Source organism: Bacidia gigantensis (assembly GCF_019456465.1).
Source record: "Bacidia gigantensis strain McMullin 20006 chromosome Unknown contig_249, whole genome shotgun sequence".
NCBI classification, from domain to species: Eukaryota; Fungi; Ascomycota; class Lecanoromycetes; order Lecanorales; family Ramalinaceae; genus Bacidia; species Bacidia gigantensis.
Window position 1 is genome coordinate 849,852 of NW_025408603.1, and position 22,778 is coordinate 872,629.

The following is a 22,778-nucleotide window of genomic DNA, read 5'->3' on the forward strand; positions in this document are numbered from 1 at the left end:
AAAGGTGTTTGCGGTCGAGACGAAGACGAGCCTGCAACAACGATGCAGCTTTGACTGCATTTCTAGGGCTGAAAGCCATCGGGGCGATGCTCATATATGCTCATGAAGGGAAATGTCCAGCCATCGCCGCTGGACAAAATGTGGACTGCGGAGCTGTGACGCAATGAGGGGAGCCGCCACCAAAGGCCCCTCCAAGTCTGCGGGCCCTCCCCCGGAGCTTCTTGGCGGCCCAATCCGCACCCCCAAGGGAGGTTGTGAAAATTACGAATTGCGGTAAGCCGGTGGGACAGGACCAGGGGACTCTCATTTTCACAACCCCCCACTCGTGATAATTTTCATGATTCAATTCAGCTAGTTCGTTTGTAGCAAGATTGCTCTATCTTGAAAACCAGGGATTCTCTTGGGACGTTCTCTAGGAGCAAATCAAAGTCTATCATAAGTATGTTGGTCAAAGACATTGCAAAAACTGAATCGCTTGTGCATCAATAATATTTACGACCTACAGCCATACGAAGAGGACGATGAGTACGGCCCCAAAACATTAGACTTGCTGTTGACCTTGCAATATCGCTTTGGCTGTATCTTTCTCGTGGGCTTTAGTCCCCTCGAATGTGCTTTTAAGAGTCTGTAAAGGATGAGGGGAACACCAGAGATGGATGGAGAATCTGGGAGCCACCTCGACGTGATAAAAATGGAAAGGTCGTACTGAAAATATCCTCATCATGAGCAGGGCACACTTGGCATGTGGGATCTTCTAGACATTACAGACTGCCTGGCGTTGACGACATGAGGGTTGACCGTGCTCGATCTTTGGACAACTTCATTCTTGGATCTCAAACCTTATTGCAAAACAGAAATAGCTGCCATTGATTATGGAAATGCTGAATTCAACTTTCGCCCTTCAACGGGAATTCAGAAATGTTTTCATTACGGGCATTACAAGGCAACCTCAGCCGGATAATTCACGTGGAGCGATCAACGGGCTCGTGACATGAGTGATATCAATCATCTTCCAGGCGCCCAATCACGATTTATAATTTAAGGTCCGGACATCTCACGTCCATGTTCCTAAACCCGCTATACCAGCACCAATCCCAGGCTTATTCCAAATCCCCTGTTCATTGAGCTCCGAAGCCTAGTCTAGGCGGGTCATCTGAATAAATGCACGATTACGTGAGGATCAGTGGCGTCCTTCGCGGCAGAGCAGACTAAGAGTAATGAAGGGTGAGGATAGCCCCACTTAGCTTCGAGCGCCTTTACTGCACTACAACAAAAGGCACTATAAAGGCGTCAGCGACCCATCTGAATGCTTTCGACCTCTACTACAGTCTAGCTTTCGGTAAAGATGGCGGAAGAAAATCGTGGCTTTCGAAAGTTCATACATGATCCCAAAAATGTCGTTATGAACTACATTGCAGAGAACATTCCGGCAGATCGAATCGCTGGAGGACAAGGCGGACCACATGCCAATGTTCAATCTTCCGACCCACCTGCTCCCAATAACCCGAGTCCCATGAACGGGGGGCTTCGTTTTACCCTCAAGCCTCGACAAATGCGCCATACTTATCACCTAATTTGAACCAATCGACTTATCCCTCTAATCCTAATATTCCACCTCATGAGGTAGGATTTAGCCAGAGTCAGCCCTTTGGTGCGGGTACACCAGCACCAGTACAACATGCCCTTGATGGCTCTCATGCTTCACTTTCTGAAAGAATGGGAAATCATGTGCTTCATACTCTAGAACATGTGCCCAATCCGAAATTACACCAATCAAGTTCTGCCGAACATATGATGCAACTTCCACAAGACGGTCGAACAGCGGCTCCGAATGGCCTCTCGTATCAGATCGGCCACATTGGAGAGATTCTGTCTGAACCTGGAGTGAGGCGAAGGACTTCGCCGCAATCAGTCTCCAGGTCGTATCATCGACTGGTCATTCAGTATGAGACCACAAAACTGGCGTTTTTCCAAGCAAGATTAGGTATGTTTGGTAATTCTGTCCTTCTTAGACGTTTTCATAGACTGAATAGTATCCTCTCCAGACAAAAGCATGGCCGACAGATCGTTAGCTTCAGAGCTCGAATCGTTGTCTAGAAGACTCTGGTGTCTTCGCCGGGACAATGCAAATGGATTTGAGAGTTTCTCATCTTCACAAAACGCCTTCATTTTGACAACTTTGCAAACAAACCATGAGTTGTGGGAAGATACTGTTCTGGACTTTGAAGAAGGCCACTCAAACAGCCTCAATGACGTACGGCCAATTCAGCAGAGCACGACGCAGGATGAGAACGATGGGGGCTGGATGGGCGGACCTAGCCCAGTCCCAGGCTCTTTCCCCCAGAACAACATTGCCTTAGTGCCGGGGGGTGGAAGACCTCAATCACAACCCATTCATACAAGTAACGCGATGCCTCAAGCTACGTTCAATCAACCGATGCCCGTTACGCAGCAATTGAATCACCAGGCACCAAATGCAAATGTAAATCAAGATCCAGCTTCGTCTATGACTCAACAGCCTCCGCCCTCTCGAAATCCTGCGCAAGGTCGTGGAAGACCTATTCGACCCCAAAATAATGGGTCTACTCAATCATCGCAGGCTCGGCCAGCTGGCCCGCCGCCCATCAATGGACGAATTTCCCCGAATCCTATGCGCCCAAAAACGCAGCAAATGAGGAACACGCAGTCTCAACCAAATGTATCGCAGACTTAAGAGTCGGTACCGAATACCACTTAGCTAACCAGCCAGACCAAATCATGCCTCAGTGTGCGCAAGCAGCCTCGCCGGTCCGGGCAGCCTCCCTTTCAATGTTCAAAGGCAGCTGTGAAGCAATCAAGGCGCCTGGACAAAGCTGATATTGTGCCGACCTTTTCTCTGTAATCTTGCTTGTCCCTTGTCCGTAATCCTGTATCGTATGAATGGTTTTTAATCTTGTGCGTTAAGCCGCAAAGTAAATTCAAACGAATGCTGAAATACCATTAGCGCAACGATTCTTTTTCATTTCAGAAGAATTCTCTAGACAGGAGTAAGCACAAATGTGCTAGTAGATTGCTTGATTACTTAGCAGGCCTAAGCCTGCAGGAGCTCGCCGGTAAAGCTTGTTCAACCTCCTTTCTGTAAGGTAAGCTTACGAGCTTAATGCTGACAAGTGAGGGCAGCAGCGTGCGTGGCTGCCAATTTTGCCTCAATCCAGCACTAGGCGGAATGAAGGTCATGGGCCATGTAAGCTCATTACTCTAGTCTGTCCTATTTCCTGTACAGCTTTTTAAATATCATTTGAGATTGGTTGAAGCTCTCATTATCTTCTTTTCTTTCGCGTTCTGCTACAAGATCTGCTCTCATCAAGTTTTCGTTTGCGTTTGACATTCTTCAGTACGAGGATAACATGGCCGCCGCCTCTTATTATAACCAAGATTCACTTGGGGCTAGGCCTCCTTTGAATACGGAAATGACATCCTACAATAATTTTCCTGCACCACAAGAACCACTGAACTCTACTGGTTACGCACCTAATGTAGGCGCTTTTCAACCGGATGCCCAGAGCTCAGGACCACAGAGGCTACGACGACAAAGGTTCGAGCAGTGGAAGAGGTGGCTCAGAATTCTCAAGGGCATTACCGGAACCTTCACCCTAATCTTCAACGCTGTGATGTTTGGCATAATGGTTTGGGTTAATGCGAAGTACTATTCCACCAAAGACTTGGTCAAAGATGGAAAAAGTGCATGGCCAACTCACGGAACGAAAGTCTGGCCTTCCATTATGCTTCTGGCTGCATCTGGATTCACGCTCGTAACAACAACCATCATTCTGATTCGTTACTGTTGGAACAGGAAAAAGTCCTCCGCCAGCTGGAAGATTACGCTAGGCATATACGCGGTACATATTACGTCGTGGATCGCTGTGTCAACCCTTTACAGAATCGAAAAAAGCTTGCATGGAAACAACAATGATCTCTGGGGATGGTCGTGCGCGAACCAGGCGAATGCGGTACAAGTTGCGTTTAATGGAACAATCGACTTCAGCAATCTGTGCTCCGCTCAGGTATGCAGGTCCAAGGAGATACTTAGAGCACGCAGCTGACCTTGCAACAGGGATCATCTTGGGAAATTTCAATCGCTGAATACATACTCAAGCTTGCGTTTGCCATCGGCCACTTCTATTTACATCGGAAAGTGGAAGGACAAAAGCAGAATTTGGCGGATCAAGCTGGCGGGGCAACGAGTGATCTCCTACAGAACATCTTTTGACGGCAATATTCGTGGATGAGGAGGCGAATTCCGCCCGCTTTGCAACATAGGCGAGGTCCAGTCGCCTAACGTACGGGCTGTATTGAGCCCTGTCACCTTCATGGATATTACGATTGGTACCAGTGTTTGGGAGATGCTATTCGCTCGCTTGTGATGGATGGAAATATCGCTCAGGTAGGTTTGCTTACGGAAGCGTCTCCGAGACTGGGGTGCATCGCTTATTTTAAGTCCATGCAGTCAGCATGATAATATGTCGGTCTTACTCATCTGCAACCCTGACAGTCTCGACAGCCACATCTGACACCTAATGTACAGCTGCCGACGCCACCGTGATTAAGGTCAGCCTTGCTTTTGGACTGACGGAGTCGCTACAAAATGGCGTTTCCCGCCAATGTTGGACCATACTTGATCAACGGCTCAACTAGATTGCACACCATCAACTGTCATGGCAGGACTTATAGCTGGCCTTCTCGGACCAGTGCTTCAACCAGTGGTTCAAAGCATCTTCGCACCTCCTCCGCAGCCTCCTCCGCCGCCTCCTCCAGCCCAAGCCCCTCCCGCTGTTGCTGCCCCAGCTCCGACACCAGCCCCGCCGGCACCGGCACCAGCGGCTCCTGTAGCTCCAATTACTGCACCAGGAGCTCCACCGCCAGCACAGCAGGCTCCCTTGCCTCAGGCCCAACAGCAAGCTCAGAATGTATTTCCCCAACAGTCAAATCAAAGTCCAGCGTTCTCAAATCCTCGCATTGGCACCGTGATCCCTGATCAGAATCCAAATCAGCAACCAGGTAGCTCCCAATCAAATGATCAATTCGACGACCAAACTATCGGTGGATCTTCGGCAGACCAACTAGTCGGCAGTGAACAACAAAGTCAAGGGCAATTCGGTCAGCTGCAAGGCGGCTCTAGCCAATCACAGCAAGATGGATTGAACCAAAGTCAAGACCCATTCAGTCAAAGGCAGCAGGGACAAACTTTCAATCCTCAGGAGCAGCGAAATGGAACTCTGGAGCGTCCTCAGACTCCCAGGGGCCAAAGTAATAGACCTTCTCAGGCCAACACTCCCCAATCTCAGAAGTTTGGAAGTCCTCAAGCCAATCTCGGTCAACGCCAGGGTCAGGAAAGTCGTGCATCGATCTCACCTGCCTCCAACCGGGGTGGTTCGGGCTACGGGCAAGGTGTCAAACGTAGGTAGAGGGTGTGGCCAGATGAAGCGAGGGATGCTTAAGCCCTGCCGTTCTTCCAGCGATGTCATTTCGTCCTTATTTCTAGTGTCATAGCTTCAATGAGATTTCTGGAGTTGAATCTGTCATTGAGCATCGTGATCGTGTAAGAATGTTGCATAAATGCTCTGCTTTACTCTTGGTCCCTACTCTACGTTGCATTGGCTAGTTGCCCGGCAATGGTGACGTTCATGGCGTAGTCATATTAGATCGACAGGTAGACCCGAAAGACACGGAATTGTTCTTGAGAGCCAACCAAGCCTTAGTACCGGACCAGCCATCGACTTGAGATCTGAGCAATTTAAAGCACGTTGTTAAATGCGGGTGGTGGCTTGCACCAGCTGGTGCCAATACAAGCGAGGCGGCTCAGTCAGCAGCGGACATGCAAACCAACCCGCGCGTTGGCTTTCTCACTCTCATATGATGATGGACTCAAAAAAGGGAGGATAGTATTGGTACGCTTTGCAGACGCCATTCGAACTTTGTGAAAATTATCATATTCTAGAACGCGGCTTTTCTATCCTTGAACGCACCCTTCAATCTCAACCCCCCTGATGACGGCCATACCCACAGACCCAATACTGCGCAGACCAACAGCAAATTGCACAATAACAAGCCCACAAGCAGAAGCACAATTATGAACAGCATCACCATCATCATGCCTCCCCAAGCCAGAACCAAACCCCGCACATTCAACCCCCCTTCTCGTTCCACAGCCATTCTTTCCTTGGCCACCAGGCTTGGAGTAGAAGGAGTCAATGCCGCTGCTGCTGTAGGCCCTCCGTCTCAGGATGCATGGCATCAGGGGCAAGACTATGCTGATTCGCAAGCGCACCCAGCGCATATGTTCCGAGATGTAGGAACGAGTCCATGTGGTCTTTTGTGAAGCCATTGTTCGCTGTCTGAGACATATGATAGAGCGCATTGTGGTGAGTGGGGTGATAGTTGCGGCCAGTGCCATATGATGCTGGCTTTTGCTGACCCTGGGGTTGCTGTTGGCCGGGCTTTTGCTTTGAGGGTTGCACCTGATTGTTGCGCTGCTGGACATGGCCCTGGCCTTCGGCACCGGCGCCCTGGTTGAATTGCTGGTTCTGAGAAGGCTGTTTGCGGGTTTGTTGAGGGGATTGCCCGTTACCATACCCGTTGGATTGGGGTTGGGAGCCATTGGGCTGGTTTAGTTGACCTTGATTGTGCTGTTGATATTGCTGGCTATCGCCTTGGCCATCTTGTTGGTAAGGATCTTGAGCCCCATCTTGCTGGTATTCGTCCCCCTGATTCTGACTGGGGTCTTGTTGGCCGTATTGGGATTGGTCTTGTTGATCATATTGACCGTACTGGGAGGGATCCTGAGCTTGATCGGCTTGGCCACCGTAGGATTGATCTTGAGGAGCAAAAGACTCCTGGGGCTGGCCGTAGGACTGCTGGTTACCGTATTGAGACATTCTCTTGTTCAGTTGGGAATTGAGTACTAAGTGAAGTGCTAAGGAGTTTCTAGAATTTGATCGGCGATGGGATTGCGGTCGTTCGTGAGGTGGAGATAGGTGGTCTGGAGAAGCCGTGGTGAAAATCTTGATGCCTTTAAGCTGAAGAGTAGATCCTCACTGAGGAAGACGTTCACTTATTATATCATCAAGAATGCATGCGACATGGGCATGGAGCCGAGGAAATGGCGTAAAGACCTCATGCTCTGGACTACTCAAGCCCCTCAGCTCTAAGTTAGAGCTGACATGACTATTCTCAGACGCCATAGGCGGAAAGGATCATTTAGAAGGTGGCTGCTGATAGTTCCTCACGGGTTGCATACGTTATGTACAGGGCTGACAAGTGCGGGGCGGCCGGCGGCGAAACGGGGCTGCATTTTAGCAACGGAGTAAGCAAAGCGCTTACTCATCGCGACTTCATACTTCACACTTGATGCTTGATGCTTGATGCTTGATGCTTAAGCTTTAGACGACGCCTTTGGTCTGTGGCGTCTCACTTACAAGCGACAGAATTGGATTTGCCCCGTTGATGACTGTAAAAGCCGAGGTTCTGGACCTACCGCCGCTTGGTTACTAAATTTGGTGACAAGGTATTTCCAGTGGCACCAGAGAGACGTATTAGCTTGTTAAGGTGAAAGGCGGGATGCTTCTAAATATTACCTTGTAGAACTTTAAGCGTTCAGGCCGCTCAGATGGACCAGCATGCTCTAGTAGAGTCGCGAAGTAGAGAGCCGTACACAATGGATGACAGAAGTTCCTTCAATGATTTGGAACAAGTCGATTCATATTCCTCAAACCAAACAACATCTCAAGAACGCATGATTCACACCAGTGAGCAAGTGATAACAGGGAAAAACCACTCATCGGCAAGATCGCGTAACTCAACCGATATGAGCGCATCAGAACCCAGGTCTGGGGCGGTTGCAGAGATTGAGCCTGCGCAATCTAAAGCAGACACGGAGATAAACGGTACGCACCACAGGACCAACGCTCAACCGGAGCGATATGAATCTCCCAAGCCGACCGCCGAAGCACGAGCTCGCTGGGCCATGCTTGCGTCTCTCGTCTCTCGGGAGGAAGAGCCAGATCAGAGGGAGCCAGCACCGTCCTCTGCCCAAGAACGCGAGTCAATAATCAAGAGAGCCTGGTCAGAAAGAAGTGAGAGCGAGATTGAGCATAACCAAAGAACTGGACATATCAAAATGCCCAATCATGAAGACTACCTCAACTCGGATGAAGAAAACCTACCTCTTTTGTCAACCTCCACGACGGAAGCAGCAAAACGCAACAAGGACTCTAGGCTCTCTGATATCTTCCATAGTGTTTCGGATCACCAGAAGCTTGAAAACAAACAGGATAGAGAGTATGAAGAACGGACTCTCAAGATACTTGAAGAAGCAGACAGAGCGTTGCAAGGTGATGACTTATCTCTCTCTCACCATAGACGACGATCACTCTCATCACAGAACGATAGCTCTCAACGTCACGAATCTGCTTCAGTAGAGGAGCATCATTGGCTTTCGGAAAAAGCGGAGAAACAGTCAGCCGGCGCCTCGAAAAATGATGCCCGAATTCCTTCTAGTATAGCGAGATTAGACCGTGATATGAATCAGGCATCAGGGACTATTCATCAAGGAATAAGAGCCTTGGCTGGAGAAGTCACCAGTGACCATGCTGGAGAGAGACTTGATCATGTCGAACAGGAAGCGAAACAAGCTTTTATCAGAGGCAAGGAAGATATTGAGAATGTAACGAAACTTGCGCAGGCTTCATCAAACATCAATCAGGAAGAAGAAACTTTAATCAACACTCTAGAGAGCGACGTCAAACGCTTTGGGCAAGGCTTTCAAGCGGCAGAAAGGGCCGTAGAAGAAGATCTCGATCAATCTCTCAGAAAGGTTGAAGGCAGTCTGGGAGAAGTCGCTGGTCAAAAGACCCACCATGGTCTCAAAGAAGCTGAGACTGCGGTTAAAATGGGGGCTGCGATGGTAGGAGGGCGAGCCAAGGCCATTGCTGGCTCGGTGGAAGAAGCCGTGTCTTTGAAAGGTAATACCTCGAGAGATTCGTTTCGAGGTGGAGAAAACACTGTCGACAGGATAATCAAAGATATAGGCCATACCAATGTCGTGCAGAAAGCCGAAGCAAGCACAAAAAGCCTAGAGAATCACGTTGGCGAAGCCGAGCAGTCAATCGCCATGAGGATTCAAAGGCAAGTAGGGGGTTTCAAGCTCAAGGCTGACTTCAAAATGGCCGAGGAAGCGGTAGAAGGGATTGACGGCGCTGCGAAGAAGGCTTCGCTGAAGGTCGAGAACGGAGTTGCGAGAAGCGATCTCGCGACGGAATCCAAAGCAAACAAGGACGCTGAACCTTTGCGGCAGACGCACACACCTTTCAGCTCGCATCCTCAGAGCGGGCACTTGGGAAGCGTCAATGGCAGGCCTGCTATTTCAGGTATGCAAAGACAGGCGCCGAACAGCCTTCCATCAACGGAAGGCAAGCAGCAGCCTCAACATCATCAGCAGGAATCCCAAATTCCCGCCGGGACTGCACGACACAATGTCCCACATCAAGGTGGTATGGTGCACCAAGCGCGAAAGCAGCCGCAGCCGGCTTCAAGAACACCACAGATGGCCCAAAAAAATGCTAAAGCAGCACCTCCCCAGCTTATGCAGCCAAAGGCGAATGTTACACGGCCTCCTAGCCAGCACCAAGGCAATATGGATCACTCACAGCAGAAGCAGCCTCATCTTGTGGGTGTACCACACAGCAGTCAACAACAGAGGAAGCTGGCTCAGCCGCAGCAGATGCGACCGCCTGTCATCGGGGGACCAAGCAATACCCAGCACCAGAACCACGTCGCTCAATTATCACCGCAAAAAGCCCCTAGTAACAGTCATTCGGATCAAAGAGTAAACCCAGCACGTCCAGCTAACCAGAGCTATCCAGAGCAAAACAATATTCACAGACCGAACGGTCTCAATGCGGGACAAGGGCTTATAGGCAAGGACTCTGGGCTAAATCACAAACCAGTCGTAAATGCGCCCTTAAGACAACACCAACCCGAGCATAGGCTCTTTAGGCCTTCGCTCGACCATGAAAGAGTATTAAAACAATCGGATAGCCATGTTCCGTTAGTTCAATCGGCAGCTGTGATATACCCGACCCACCAACAGATTACCAAGGGACGAGAGCTAGAACAGCTGAAAGCCTCGCACGGAAAGCCACCACCCACCGTGAATGAGAGTAGAATTGACGGAGGCTTCGTCTCCGAGACTGGAACAAGGGCCCAGGAGAGCAAGTCCCGACAACAAGCGACAGTAGGAGCTCAGGCATTTCGACGAAAGCAGTCAGACCCGCAAGCTGCGCTGAATCCAATCTCCTGTCCCGGACAAGATGCTCAGCAAACGTCCGAGTTGCATTTGCCGCATGCGGAAAAGTGCAATGGTCCACTCAGGCAGGTGCAACCGTTCGAGAACATGAAGCAGCAGCTTGCCACACAGTCAGAAGGATCGATCGATCGATCGAATTCCGAGACAGAATCTTCCAACATGACGGAAGAGCTCATGAACGACGTAGAAACGAATGGGGAACCAGCGAGCGGGCATTCCGCAAACCCTAAGACACAGCTCGAAGGATATCTCGAAGCAATGAAGCAGCAGACCCAAGCATACGTTGGTACATCGGATGGAAGTCCTGGCTTTCTGGAACGTGAGTTGCCCCCACCCCCTCCTTTACCCCTCTCTTTTTCCTAAATCAGCGTGTCAGGACTGACGATTTGCATAGAGATGCTACAGCTACTATTCAGAATGGCTGAGGATTCGTTGCCCGAGATCCAGCGCCGCTTGGACCAGAATGGGCAACATTGTGGCCCCGGGCAGCCACTACCCGATCACCCTTGAGTTTTGATGGCATGTTGAGGTCAGGCGACGGCGTCTCGGGTCATGGAAGGATTCTCTGGGATCCGATGCACTCTACTCAGGTGATTGCTAAATAGAATACTTGCATGCTAATTTTGTCTTCCGCACGGACTTCCCGTCGTGCAAGCCGCTCCGCATATCATAAGCGTCAGCAAGTCCAATTAACGGCCCAGCAATGAAATGACAAAATCTCAAGGGTTTGCATGGTGACGAGGAGCACAAGAGAACTCTTTGGTGACAGCATCGACAGTCGCTGCTGTCGTTCGGACGATTAAATCGACATCCTCTTGAGTGATGTTGTATGGCGGGGCGAGTATGACATGGTCGCCTGTGAGACCGTTGACTGTTCCAGTTCCGGGGTAAACAGTGATACCAAAATCAGGATCGAAGTCCAAAGCCAATTCACTGATGCGCTCTGCAATGGTCAACGAAGACGGAAACGGTTGCTTTGTCACTTTATCCTCGACGATCTCGAGCCCCAAAAAGAGACCGCAGCCGCGGATATCGCCAACGTGAGGATGGTTTTCCAGGGCTTTTCCTAGGTCGTTGAAGAGTTTTTCGCCCATCATTCGTACATTGGACAAGAGATTGTCCTGTTTTATTATTTTTTGGACAGCAAGAGCTCCAGCACAAGCTAGCGCGTGGCCCTGGTACGTCTGGCCGTGAGTAAAGGATCTATGAACTCGTGTTAGCCTACCGTCTAAGTCCTTCCATATCCTTCTAGGAATCACGCTGTGGAGAAAGTAGAAGACTGCGGGGAATACTGAATTGGAAAGAATATGGATGGAAGACAAGATGCTGGTAAAAATAGAGCAAATGGAGGGGAGAAGCTGACGTACCCTGTTCCTGTAAAAAGTGCATCATTGACCTTTTCTCCCACAAGCAAAGCAGATATAGGAATGAAACCACCTCCTAAGCCCTTGCCCATGGTCTGTAGATCAGGAGTGACGTTGACGTCAGGACTCTGCCAGGCATGCATATGCCCAGTCCTTCCAATGCCGCACATGACTTCATCTAAGATGAGAAGTGCGCCATGTTTTTCACAGACACTTTTCACAGCCGCGAAATAACCCGATGGTGCCACTGTACATGCCATTGCGGCGCCGACCACGGGCTCCGCGACGAATGCACATACCTTGTGAGGTCCAACGCGCGTAATTTCTTCATCAAGCTCTGAGACGAGTCTTGCAACATAATCTTGACTTGTTTCTGTGGCGAAATCCCGTCCTCTGTACTCATACACAGCCGAGACGTGGGATGTGTTTTTCGATAGAAGAGGTTCGTATTTCTCTCGGCGCCCCTGGTGACCGCTCACTGCGAGAGCACCGAGTGTGTTCCCATGATATGAGGCTTCTCTAGCAATGAAGTGGACGCGATCGGGCTGCGGAGGATCGAGCTCAAGGAAGTATTGGCGAGCTAGCTTCAGAGCTGCTTCCATAGCCTCTGATCCTGCGGGTCTGTCAGATATTTCATTTCAGTTCTTGAATAGATGGCTGCTAACCGGAACTCAGAAACAAAGCCTTCTTCATCGCTCCCCCAGTTGAGCCAACCAGCTCCTGTGCGAGATCTTCTGAGCTCGAGGTGCTGAAGAAGAATGAGTGGCAATAGCTTATTTGACTCATCTGCTGGGCAATTGCATCAGCAACCCTGCTATCTCCGTGCCCAATGCAGGCCACAGCAGCACCTCCAGTAGCATCGAGTATACGTCTTCCATCTTCGAGGGTCAACCAGCTTCCCTTGGCTGCAACAACCCGCCTTGGGATTTGGTGGAGTGATCTATGAAGGATCGAGCTATCGGCCTTCTGGCTGAGTGATCGTTCTGCGTATGAGACCGTTCCATTGATCGAGACAGGTGAAGGCAAAGACATTCTTCTATCAATTACTGATGAGGATCGTACGCATTGCTACTAGAGTAAGGAATCGGAAAGGGATGGGGATCTAGAGGTCGAGCGGGGTATGTTGTGTACATCAGTCTCTTTTAGCTATCCGACCCCAGCGAGACTCCTCGGTTGCAGCATTGTTACATAAACTAGAAAAAGGGTTAGTTTGGAGACACCCTGGAGACAGCCGTAGCCGCTTTGGGGGCCCATTTTCTTCTGTTTAAGTTGTGGCGTCAAGCACGATTGTCTTCTGATTGACTCAAATGGAGCTTCGACACTCTATTATCGCTTGCTATTCTGATAGAGAGCACTCATTTCGTCGCCTTCTCACTCTTGGCGCCGAGAACTCCCCCTTGTCAAGCTGAGGATCGTCGCATCCCTTCCGCTATGATAGGCTGACCTGGTGTCCTTTCAATGGCCCAAAAAAGCCGTAACACCTTACCGCGACCTGCCTGTTCCATTGAGCCATGGCTTGGGAAGAGCCATACTCTGTCTATTTTTGCTATTGGCGTCCGTCTCAGAGGATTATTCAAGACACTTCGCCTGGCTTTCGACCATGAAGCACGAGGGAAATCTGGTGCAGACGGCCATGGTTAAACCCATGAGAGGGAATATCACCTTTCGCTCCTTTACAGTGTCAATTGAATCAGCGTCAATGGCACATCGCGTCCGAAACAGGTTTAATGGACGCGACTCCGATATTTCAACCTCAAAATCTCTTCGACGAACCATCTACCACGTAAGGACAATACGGCGCATGTTTGCAGCCTTAAGTAGATCATTCTTTGCAACTCTAAGTCAGACATGCCCCTTGCAGCTTTTTATGTGCAGTTTGATCCTTCGATGCGAATCCTGTCATGCGATTGCCGCTACTTCTTTCCTAGACTAGAGGCTTGTGCGCTCGACATTCAATATAGTTGGGTCAGTGCTAGTCCCAGCTTCACGCAATTACGAGATAAGAAACAAAAAGAATGTTTTGGACCACGTTACTGTTCGCCGCCTCCACACTTGCATTGCCTACAGACCTAGCCTCCGAGTACACGTGCTTTACGCCGACTAGCCCATATTTATTGGCGACCTATGCCCAATGTCAGGCAATCATTCCCCAGCTACGAAACCTCTGGGGTTATGAAGGTCATTATTTACGATGGCACTTTCAAGATCGACCAAAGGATCAAACACCAGGAGCGATGCCCTTTACATTACCCCAAATCACCCCTTGTCTGGTCAGGCTCTCGATAACGGATATCCAAGCGGATGATTTGTTCAGGACGGAGGATCTTGCCGTTGCAGCGGAGCATCTCCTCCGGACCTGCTTCGATTTACATCAGATGGACGGCCGCGCACGAGTTGGCCCGAAGAAGATCGTTGGATTATCAATAACCACTAGCCCGCTCAACGACCCATCAATTGCAAATATAACAAGCTTTTAGGGAGTTGAAAGGCTCTCGTCGTATCCTCTTACGGCCACTGCCATGCTAGTATAAACGGGCTGCTTAGGAGATTTTGAGGCTGAACAAGTTCTATGGCCTGGAATCAGGGGGTTTGTGACCAGAATTATATCTGTGCAGGATATTGGATGACTAGCAGGGGTTGTGGCGACTGATTTGATCAGTGGAGATTCAGCCGGCAATGGCAACAGGGGCTGAGGCTGGATCCCAATGCATTCAAAATCACAAGTATTTTGCACAGCCCATATGTAAGCATACACTGCAGTTGTCCATTCCTTTCCCCTAAATCCTCTCTTTGCATTGGTTGCGATGGCATGCGCTTTCTTCGTGTAATTTCGATCACCTCAAGCGCCAGAATTTGACTACGATGATCGAGACTTTACCACGGAGACTGTTCGTTGCTCAAAAAGATAACTACAAGTCCATAAATGCCAGTGACTTGCTCGGCAAGATAGACCTGCGACCACATTAGAGATGTCTCAATCAAGGCATCCTGTGCAGCCTGATGTCATCTCTTGGGTCTGCATTGCACCTTGAAATGAAGCTCAATCTGACCTATTTGTGGGGTCGGGTGTGGAGCCGACTAGTACACCCGCCCGATCGCATATGTAATGTCTATCATGCTAACCCAATTGAAGATGTCCACCCAGTGGAAGCCTCCAGATCAATTTGAGAGCAGTCTAAAAGGTCCCTACCTTGCGTCTACACTGTCTGCAATGGAAAGCTTCGTTTTCCACGGCTGCGTAGCTGCCATGAACCCAACGGGAAGTACAACGAAGCTGACGAATACCACATGTTAGACACGCTGTACGTGGTGATAATATTAGACATGTTACTCTTTTGGGGCCGATTGACAGCTACCATGACCACGGTTCTGCTTTTGGTTTCTGTGTGCCCGTACCGTACGAGGGTCGGGTAGTCGGAGTGTGGCCACGCGAAGCTGAAGTGCACTAGCTTTAGGGCTTTCTACGGGGGCTCAGGATACTTCCGCGGCGCCAGAATCATTCTGCTTTATATTGCTGCCTGGGTCAATCGAACGGTCCAGACGCTCGCATGGCTCTGAGAGCCCAGAATGATCGCGATCTAGCTGCTAGTTCCATGTATTGAATTGTCTGCATTCCGCTCTCTTCAAGGCAGCAGCAATTCTACAGGCACCAAGTACGTTTAAATGGTTCTGATGGCGATTGTTCTTTCATTGCATTTATCATCTACTCAATTGACTTTTTAGAAACAAGGACAATGGACGCTCCTCCTCCTGCATATACTGAAAGCGATCCGCATCCTCAACCTCGTCCAACCCTGGACAATGCTAGCCAAGTTTCGCAAACCTCCCTCCCTGGGCCATCCCCTAATACCTCTTCCCCTACGAGCTTTGTGTCGGGAAGTCCATACTTTGCAATGCATCCACCTACGAGACGCCCGAATTGCAGATTGACGACTGCCAGTATCCTCGTTGTGCGTGGAACTCGTAAAGAAGACCTCCCTCTGCCCCCGCAATTACAGAAGGGTAGGGGTCGTCTCGATACAGACGATTGGAAGGCTTTCCTCAGCCATTTGCTACCTGATCGTAGGGAGGAGACACATGTTCAAGCTAGATATGAGAAAAGTGGCACAATTAGCACCCGCGTCCAGCCCAACCAACAGGGAGAAACGCCCGATGTCGCCGACGCACATCTGAGTCAAGTCGTGGATGAATGGAATGAGGGCTTCTTCCTGCCACGCGGGATATCAATTGCTCTGCAAACCGAAGTGCCTGAAGCCTCAGCTCTTCCCGCCGCCATATCCAACGACCGCAACAAACTTGGCGAAGCTTTGTATGAAAGTATCAAAAAAGGAGACTTGTCAACGATCAAGCTGCTTCTATCTCATGGGGCTGATCCAAATTACCGACCAAGCTGCTCAACACCTTCAATTGTCCGAGCTGTGAAAAAAGAGAATATTGAGCTCGTCCGACTGCTCCTAGAGCGAGGAGCCGACCTCGAAGTGACGGCGCCAGCCGCTGAGACAGCTTTGTGGGCCGCAGTCAAAGCAAAGAACGTAGACATCGTCAGGATGCTTCTGCTTTACGGTGCCAAAGTTGACACGGCCCATCCTTCAGGAAGCGATCCCTGCCTCTATCGCGCAGTGGTCATTGGAAAGCTTGAAATCGTGAAAATGCTGTTAGATCAGCATCCAGATCTTGAGAAAAGCCCTCCAGGAGGCAGCACAAGTTTGTACCGCGCTGCAAAGGACGGAAATATTCTACTGGCGCAAATGCTTCTGCGCTACGGCGCTAAAGCTAACTGCTGGCCGCCTGGGGGCTGTAGTGCATTTTACAGAGCTGCAGAGAAAAACAACCTGCCCTTAACAAAGCTTTTGATCGAGCACGGGGCGGATGTAAACTTCACACCCTACTCGCACAACTCAGCTCTTTATGAGGCAGTGAAGCGGGAGGATCTCCAGATGGTCAAGCTCCTGCTAGACTCCGGAGCAGATATCAATAAGCGAAGTTCTGGCAACAAATCTCCTCTGACGTACGCCTCTAAACATGGCCTGAATTCTTTGGTCAAACTTCTTCTCGAAGCTGGAGGTCATGCAGAGAAAGGTCTTAATTGAGATCTACAATTCATTCCTGTACCCAGGGGGTTGTTCGGCCGCTTTTCTCGTTGACTATCTGACGTTCCTTCACGTCCACCCCTCAATCTCAATACGCTAGTGTTCTAAATCCTTTCCATCTCAGCTCTCACCTCGGACAACTGATATCCATCACCTCTCCGCCCGACTAAGATTTATCTCAGCGTAAAAGCTGGGTCCAGAAAATTTCATGATGGAGCTTACGATCTCGGAGATGCTGTTTAATAGGGAGCAACAGCACAGTGGGTGATGCTTGGTGGTCTGAAATGTTACAATGGAGCAGAACTGTATGCTGGCACAGACGCAAGATACGTCTAGTTCCTCTGTGGACGACCGACTCATTAACATTGACGACTGATCAAGGAGCGTTCCGCCATTCTTGCAAGATTGCATCGTGCAGAATCAGGATATCTAGGCATACCGCGCCGTCCAGCACGTCAACCCAATGGCCATTTCGAAGACTCTCCAGTGAAGAACGAAAACGTTTGAATGGGTTACAAAGAAGAGACGACTAGACGCTACCCACATAATTCGTGACCTTTGGTACGATATGGGCGCGAATTGTTTCAACGTGAAACGCAATGGGAACGTAGTCAATTTCACCGAGAGAGATTTTATTGGCTTTGCCTGCGATGATGACCTGCGTACCTGGTATACTGCTCAGAATGTGAAAACCCTCATTATGTTCCAGTATCGTAATCGTCTTCAACCGTTGTCCAAATGTTTCAAGACGATCATCGTGACTATAAAATGACATCAGACATACAACGAATCATCTATATCTACAATCCTCATAATTACTGGGGTTTTGTTCGTGAGCGGGCTCAATCCTTTCGGGGTAACGCGCGTCGACAACACAAAAGGAGGCGGCGACATTGACTCCATGTTGGCTTTCTCCGCCATGGCTTTATTCAAGCGGCGATTAGAATTCTCTGAACTTCAGTTGTTTCAGTTGTCCTTACGGCGTGCTAAGATCGAAGTTTGAACGACTTCTCCCGCACAAACCGACAATTCCAGTCGCAAACCCTGGGCATTTCGTGAGGTTGAGTGATTGCTTCTGAAGGATGTGGATACAGATAGAGGAATTCCGTTAGCTATCAGAGCACGACATGCTGAGATTGTTGTTGGGCTAGTGAATGATCTCAGCGTGTCTATATCGTCATGCTCAGAGAAACACAAGGATCCCATCCATGGCTGGACGTTCAGATGCCAATAGGGCTAGCTGTGGGTGATTTGGCCGTCGAAATCAATGATCCCTCGCCTAATCTGACAAAATAAAAGTCTTTAGCCTGGAGGATTACCTCACAACGAGTCAAAACGAGGCGAGTGTGCCTACTCAAATGATATAGAAGACCCGATCGAAACCGAAGGGCGAGTTGTTCAAGTCTGGACAATGGAAGTCCGGCCGAGTATGGGGGCAACGCAAATCAATGATACCAAAGAAACCCACCATGCCATACAACACCCTTGTATCTTTGCCAGGTGATAACGATATAGAAGAGCAAGGCTATGGGCTTGATTCCAACGAGCCAGATTCGTAAAGGTTATCTTCTGGAGATCGAAACGAAAGTAGCGACGATTATCATCTGGACCTAGATGAGAATGAGGATTTACTCGCACATGGGTGACTCACTGCAGGCGACTTCAACTACGAGGGCTGGGACATTCGGTTTGGCAGACACTGAGGGTGGAGCGCCGTCGCCCGTGAGGGGCGGATGGCCTAACGCGAACAGCCTTTTGTTTTGCCAAAGATTGAGATGCGTGCCATCTACGACATATCTTGATGGCGCTATTGATCTCAAGTATATAGACATTGTAGATTTCAATAGCAAAATATTCGATTTCTTTGGCGGCACAAGGTTCATTCCCTTGTTACGTCGGCGAGGCTAAGTCCTATGTTATTCTGTATCAATGTATGTTTGACTACATTATTTAACCTCTAGTCCAATGTTACACTCTCTACAACACAGAGGGACTTTGGCGCGTCTCAACTAGACTTTGAAAAACTCTTCGATATCAGATGCAGATTGCAAAAAGAGTATGCTACCGCGATATACCTGTATACTAAGCAGAGAAGGCACTACGGCTTTGTTAAAAGAGCTTGGGAGGGCAGCCAAGGCAGATGCAAAGCTTGAACACTGGAGCTGCCTGTCTTTCAAGGGCAAGTCAAGTCAACACACGGCGTAGCAGCGCCGGTTTAGATTCGATCATAGCAACGTTATGCTGCTGTAAGCATTGCTATCCCTATCATCATTCGCGAGGCTGCGAATGTTTGAGATGTGCCTATGCTTACCACATTTCAAAGTAACCTGTTCTTATCCTAGTGTCTTATTTCATTAAAAGTCGATAAACATTAAACGACTGATCATCCTAGAGAAGCCTTCTGCAACCCATTGTTACCTAGCAAGATGGTTTTAGCTTCATCGAAGGCATATTTGAAAGGGGGTTGAAAAGCTGCAAAACTTTTATAAGAGGCTATTTTCATTACAATTGTTTTCAAGAGATACTTTGGATTTTTTAGGATATAGGAGGAAAAATTAAGAAAAGAAATTAGTTCTTAATAAGAAAGATTTTGTCCTATAATCATTTTCAAGAGATACCTTAAGATTTAGATTTTATATAATAGAAAGCCTTTGCAATTCTAATATTAATTCGTCAAGGACGTTGCTCAAAAGCTTTTATCTATCCCACGCCTTATCTTTAAATGCATTAATAGGAAAGGCCATAGAGCTAGGCTTCTTTGTCCCTTACACCTGTTACCAATATGGCTTCATCTTGTGCCTGCCGTCTCCAAGGGTGTCAAAAATTGCTTAGCGTTTACTTTCAACCGGATGCGCTTTTGGTTGAGGCACCCATAAAACAGCCAGGCGTAAATTCGCGTCTGCGAAATATGTACCAAACTGTGTTACTTGGTCCTCGTCGCTGGCCAAAGTTGGCAGGTCGGCTACTGCATACTGTTGTGTTCCGCGACCATTCGAGGCCAGCGTCATGTAAGCCAAGGGAGACTGGTAGAGTCTGCTACCACGGCTAGCCGGCGTCCACGAGAAGAGCTTCGGTAAAAGACTCGGATAGCAGGTGGGAGCTTAAAAACGACTCAAATAGCAATCATTCCCTTCCGCAGCGTGCGAACGTAATTTAACAAGGGTTCTATTGGCTGCCAAAATTATTAGGGTTTCCTACTGAAATTAGGCAGCTTTCATAATTACTTACAAGTATCGCTGGCACAACTTTACGCCAAGACTCAGGAGATTTCTGAAAATTTCAAAGAAATTGCGATACTATGAAGGCTTGAGATGTCTTCTCAGCCTAATGCAATAGACTTTTGATAGCAACAAAAGTAGGGAAACAACTGAACGACTACAAAGCTTTGCAAGCAAATTTGTTCACAAAGCTTTTAGTTTTTTGCAGCGCTTGAGGGGCAATCCTAGCCCCTGGTGGCCCATAGATAATGTAGAGCTCGATTGAAGGCGAAATTTACCAGTATTTAATATGGCTAAATGCGCCCCTTGTTGAATTACGCGTTTGCGGCCGGGAGGGAATGATTGCCATTCGAGTCGTTTTTAAGCTCCCACCTGCTATCCGAGTCTTTTACCGGAAGAGCTTGTAGGCTGGGAGCTTTACCATGTCTAGTCAAGGAGCTCGCTAGGGGAGAAGGAACCCACTAGAGGCCAATCCTGCGGAGATGGAATGGGAACTAATTGAGCAGAACCCCTGTCGTGCGTTCGTTAGTCGCTCGTCGTTTGTCCTGCCCGCTGCTCGCTATTTGATGAAGTACTACAAAATGGACCTGGAGAACCACCAGCAACCGCTTCCTGTGCAATTCGTGCGTCTCGGATTGCCAGGGCGACTTCATATACCTCGGAGCTGATTATTAAACATGAGTATATAAAGAAAATCTCATCTAAAAGCCCCAGTCCTCAACCCAGATCCTCGCGTGCTCCTCAAAATGGTGAAGGACGAAGTAAAGAAGGCCCTCGAGAGCGTGCAGAAAGCCGTCCAGGGCGATCTCAATGGCACTGGACAAGCCCACGTTGACTTGCTTGAGACCATCCGCAAGCTGAGTCTGGCGGTTGAAACCCCAGCCGAGACTCTGATGCGAATGCGGTTCGAGGTATGCCATATCCTGACCCATAGATCACCCACTTCTCCCAGCCTTCGTATCTCAGACTGATCTCTGAACGCGGACCGAAGCCTCTACAAAGCGCTGCAATTCGGCTAGCTTTAGAAACTGGTGTGCTGGATGCTATCTCCTCTCTAGGCGGCAAGAAGGTCACGGCCGATGAGCTTGCAGACTTGACAAAGTACCATGCTCTTCTCATCGGTTCGTTCCAAATCTTATTCAGCTGTGTGCTCGCGTGCTAACGTCGTGGGAGCTCGCATTATGAGGCTGGTAACCTGGGCTGGTGTGGTCGATGAAGTAGGCGAAAATACTTATGCAGCAAATGAAATGACACGCCTTATTGTCTCGCCTGGACTCTCTGGCGGAGAAAAGCACCAGTACGTTGTCTCTGTGACACCAACATCCCGATCTTGACTGATTTGCCTGGCAAAGTTTTGACTTATTCTTCCCAACTGGCGCCAAGTTGATGGAGTACCTGCACGAGACCAAGGTTCACCAGTTTCCTAAAGATGATGAGATCAGTGCGTTTCAGTACGCACACGGTAAGAAACTTTGGGAATACTTCGATGCCGTCCCGGAGCAGAGGAAGTACTTCGACGATTACATGGCTGTTAGGCGAGTTGGTCTTGTGAAGTGGTTCCAGACATATCCTATGGCGGAGATTCTTTGTCCTGCAGCCAAAAGGGATGCCAATGCTGCCTTATTTGTAGACGTAGGTGGAAATTGGGGCCATGAAGTTGAGTCTTTTCATGAAGCGTACCCAGACGCTCCAGGACGTTTGATCTTGCAGGACCTTCCCCAAACGATCGAAAAGGTTCGCAGAGAGAATCCACCTAAAGATGTCGAATGTATGGAGTATGACTTCTTCCAACCCCAACCAATCAAAGGGGCTCGGGCATATTACTTCCGTAATATCTGCCATGATTGGCCCGACGAGCAATGTCAAATCTTCCTAAGTAACACGGCTCGGTCAATGGAGGAGGGATATTCTCGACTCCTCATTGACGACTACGTATTGAACGACGTCCAAGCCCCCATCCGTGCTGCGGCCATGGATCTTTTGATGATGCTGTTCTGCTCTGGCATTGAGAGAACGCGCCACCAATGGGAGATTTTGCTTGATCGGTGTGGTCTAGAGATCGTTAAAGTCTGGGGGACACGCAGTGACTATGAGCAAGTTATTGAGGCGAGGTTGAAGGAATGACTCAATCAGTCCATCCCATGGGTCCAAACAGGCAGAGGTTTGTCGCTATCACCTCGCCTTGTTTTGCATGTAGGCTCTTGTCGCTTATGCATATAGGTTTTACAGATCCTCGATAGCTCATTTCTCCGTAATTCTGGCAATTATATGCCGCATTACCATAAAGAGCGTCACTCGTGATTTCTTGCAAAATACCTGAGTTTGATCGAGCCGACCGAGGCTAGCAAGTGATCCATTGCAGACTCATACTTCATGTTCAATAGCAGCCACCCTAGGTACCTTGTCAATCGGCACGCTTGCAAACTTTGCTACCATTTCAAGCTATAAATCATTAGTACTCTACCTAGACCAATGATGCAGGGCTGACCCACACACAGATGGATTTTCTCCGTATCCTCAGAACTCACTCCGACCCTTCTCATTCCTCTCAAATGCCACCCCGTCTCCCTTGGTAAGTTCTGCATCATGATTCCAGAGAGCACCACAATCTCCGTCTCAATCCCATCCAAGATCGTGTGATCCGAAAGATACAGGCCGTATGTGATATTGGCTGATATCCAGGCTTTTGCGCACGCTCAAGCATCAGTGACATGATTCCAAGGCTTCTCTTCCGCAAAATGGAATTCTAGAAGGCTTACCAAAA

The 22,778-nt window shown here is 49.0% G+C and overlaps 8 protein-coding genes across 8 annotated transcripts; 6 read left to right on the forward strand and 2 right to left on the reverse strand.

Moving 5' to 3' along the window:
- Positions 1 to 2,053: 2,053 nt before the first annotated feature.
- KY384_006461 (uncharacterized protein) lies at positions 2,054 to 2,713 on the forward strand (the record flags this gene model as incomplete). Its single annotated transcript, XM_044814956.1, has 2 exons — positions 2,054 to 2,482; positions 2,600 to 2,713. The coding sequence occupies 2 exons, from the start codon at positions 2,054 to 2,056 to the stop codon at positions 2,711 to 2,713; spliced, it is 543 nt and encodes a 180-aa protein (XP_044668056.1).
- A 736-nt stretch (positions 2,714 to 3,449) lies between these two features.
- On the forward strand, positions 3,450 to 4,249 carry KY384_006462 (uncharacterized protein; the record flags this gene model as incomplete). Its single annotated transcript, XM_044814957.1, has 2 exons — positions 3,450 to 4,043; positions 4,136 to 4,249. 2 exons carry the CDS (start codon positions 3,450 to 3,452, stop codon positions 4,247 to 4,249), a joined length of 708 nt encoding a protein of 235 aa, XP_044668057.1.
- Positions 4,250 to 4,694: 445 nt separating this feature from the next.
- KY384_006463 (uncharacterized protein) lies at positions 4,695 to 5,444 on the forward strand (the record flags this gene model as incomplete). Its single annotated transcript, XM_044814958.1, has 1 exon — positions 4,695 to 5,444. The coding sequence occupies one exon, from the start codon at positions 4,695 to 4,697 to the stop codon at positions 5,442 to 5,444; it is 750 nt and encodes a 249-aa protein (XP_044668058.1).
- Positions 5,445 to 6,227: 783 nt separating this feature from the next.
- KY384_006464 (uncharacterized protein) lies at positions 6,228 to 7,330 on the reverse strand (the record flags this gene model as incomplete). The annotated part of the gene is made up of 2 exons (XM_044814959.1): positions 6,228 to 7,040; positions 7,277 to 7,330. The coding sequence occupies 2 exons, from the start codon at positions 7,328 to 7,330 to the stop codon at positions 6,228 to 6,230; spliced, it is 867 nt and encodes a 288-aa protein (XP_044668059.1).
- Positions 7,331 to 7,843: 513 nt separating this feature from the next.
- Positions 7,844 to 10,852, forward strand: KY384_006465 (uncharacterized protein; the record flags this gene model as incomplete). The annotated part of the gene is made up of 2 exons (XM_044814960.1): positions 7,844 to 10,661; positions 10,737 to 10,852. 2 exons carry the CDS (start codon positions 7,844 to 7,846, stop codon positions 10,850 to 10,852), a joined length of 2,934 nt encoding a protein of 977 aa, XP_044668060.1.
- A 209-nt stretch (positions 10,853 to 11,061) lies between these two features.
- KY384_006466 (uncharacterized protein) lies at positions 11,062 to 12,308 on the reverse strand (the record flags this gene model as incomplete). Its single annotated transcript, XM_044814961.1, has 2 exons — positions 11,062 to 11,545; positions 11,710 to 12,308. The coding sequence occupies 2 exons, from the start codon at positions 12,306 to 12,308 to the stop codon at positions 11,062 to 11,064; spliced, it is 1,083 nt and encodes a 360-aa protein (XP_044668061.1).
- A 3,132-nt stretch (positions 12,309 to 15,440) lies between these two features.
- KY384_006467 (uncharacterized protein) lies at positions 15,441 to 16,796 on the forward strand (the record flags this gene model as incomplete). The annotated part of the gene is made up of 1 exon (XM_044814962.1): positions 15,441 to 16,796. One exon carries the CDS (start codon positions 15,441 to 15,443, stop codon positions 16,794 to 16,796), a length of 1,356 nt encoding a protein of 451 aa, XP_044668062.1.
- Positions 16,797 to 20,760: 3,964 nt separating this feature from the next.
- Positions 20,761 to 22,138, forward strand: KY384_006468 (uncharacterized protein; the record flags this gene model as incomplete). The annotated part of the gene is made up of 4 exons (XM_044814963.1): positions 20,761 to 20,925; positions 21,006 to 21,135; positions 21,188 to 21,311; positions 21,367 to 22,138. The coding sequence occupies 4 exons, from the start codon at positions 20,761 to 20,763 to the stop codon at positions 22,136 to 22,138; spliced, it is 1,191 nt and encodes a 396-aa protein (XP_044668063.1).
- Positions 22,139 to 22,778: the final 640 nt, after the last annotated feature.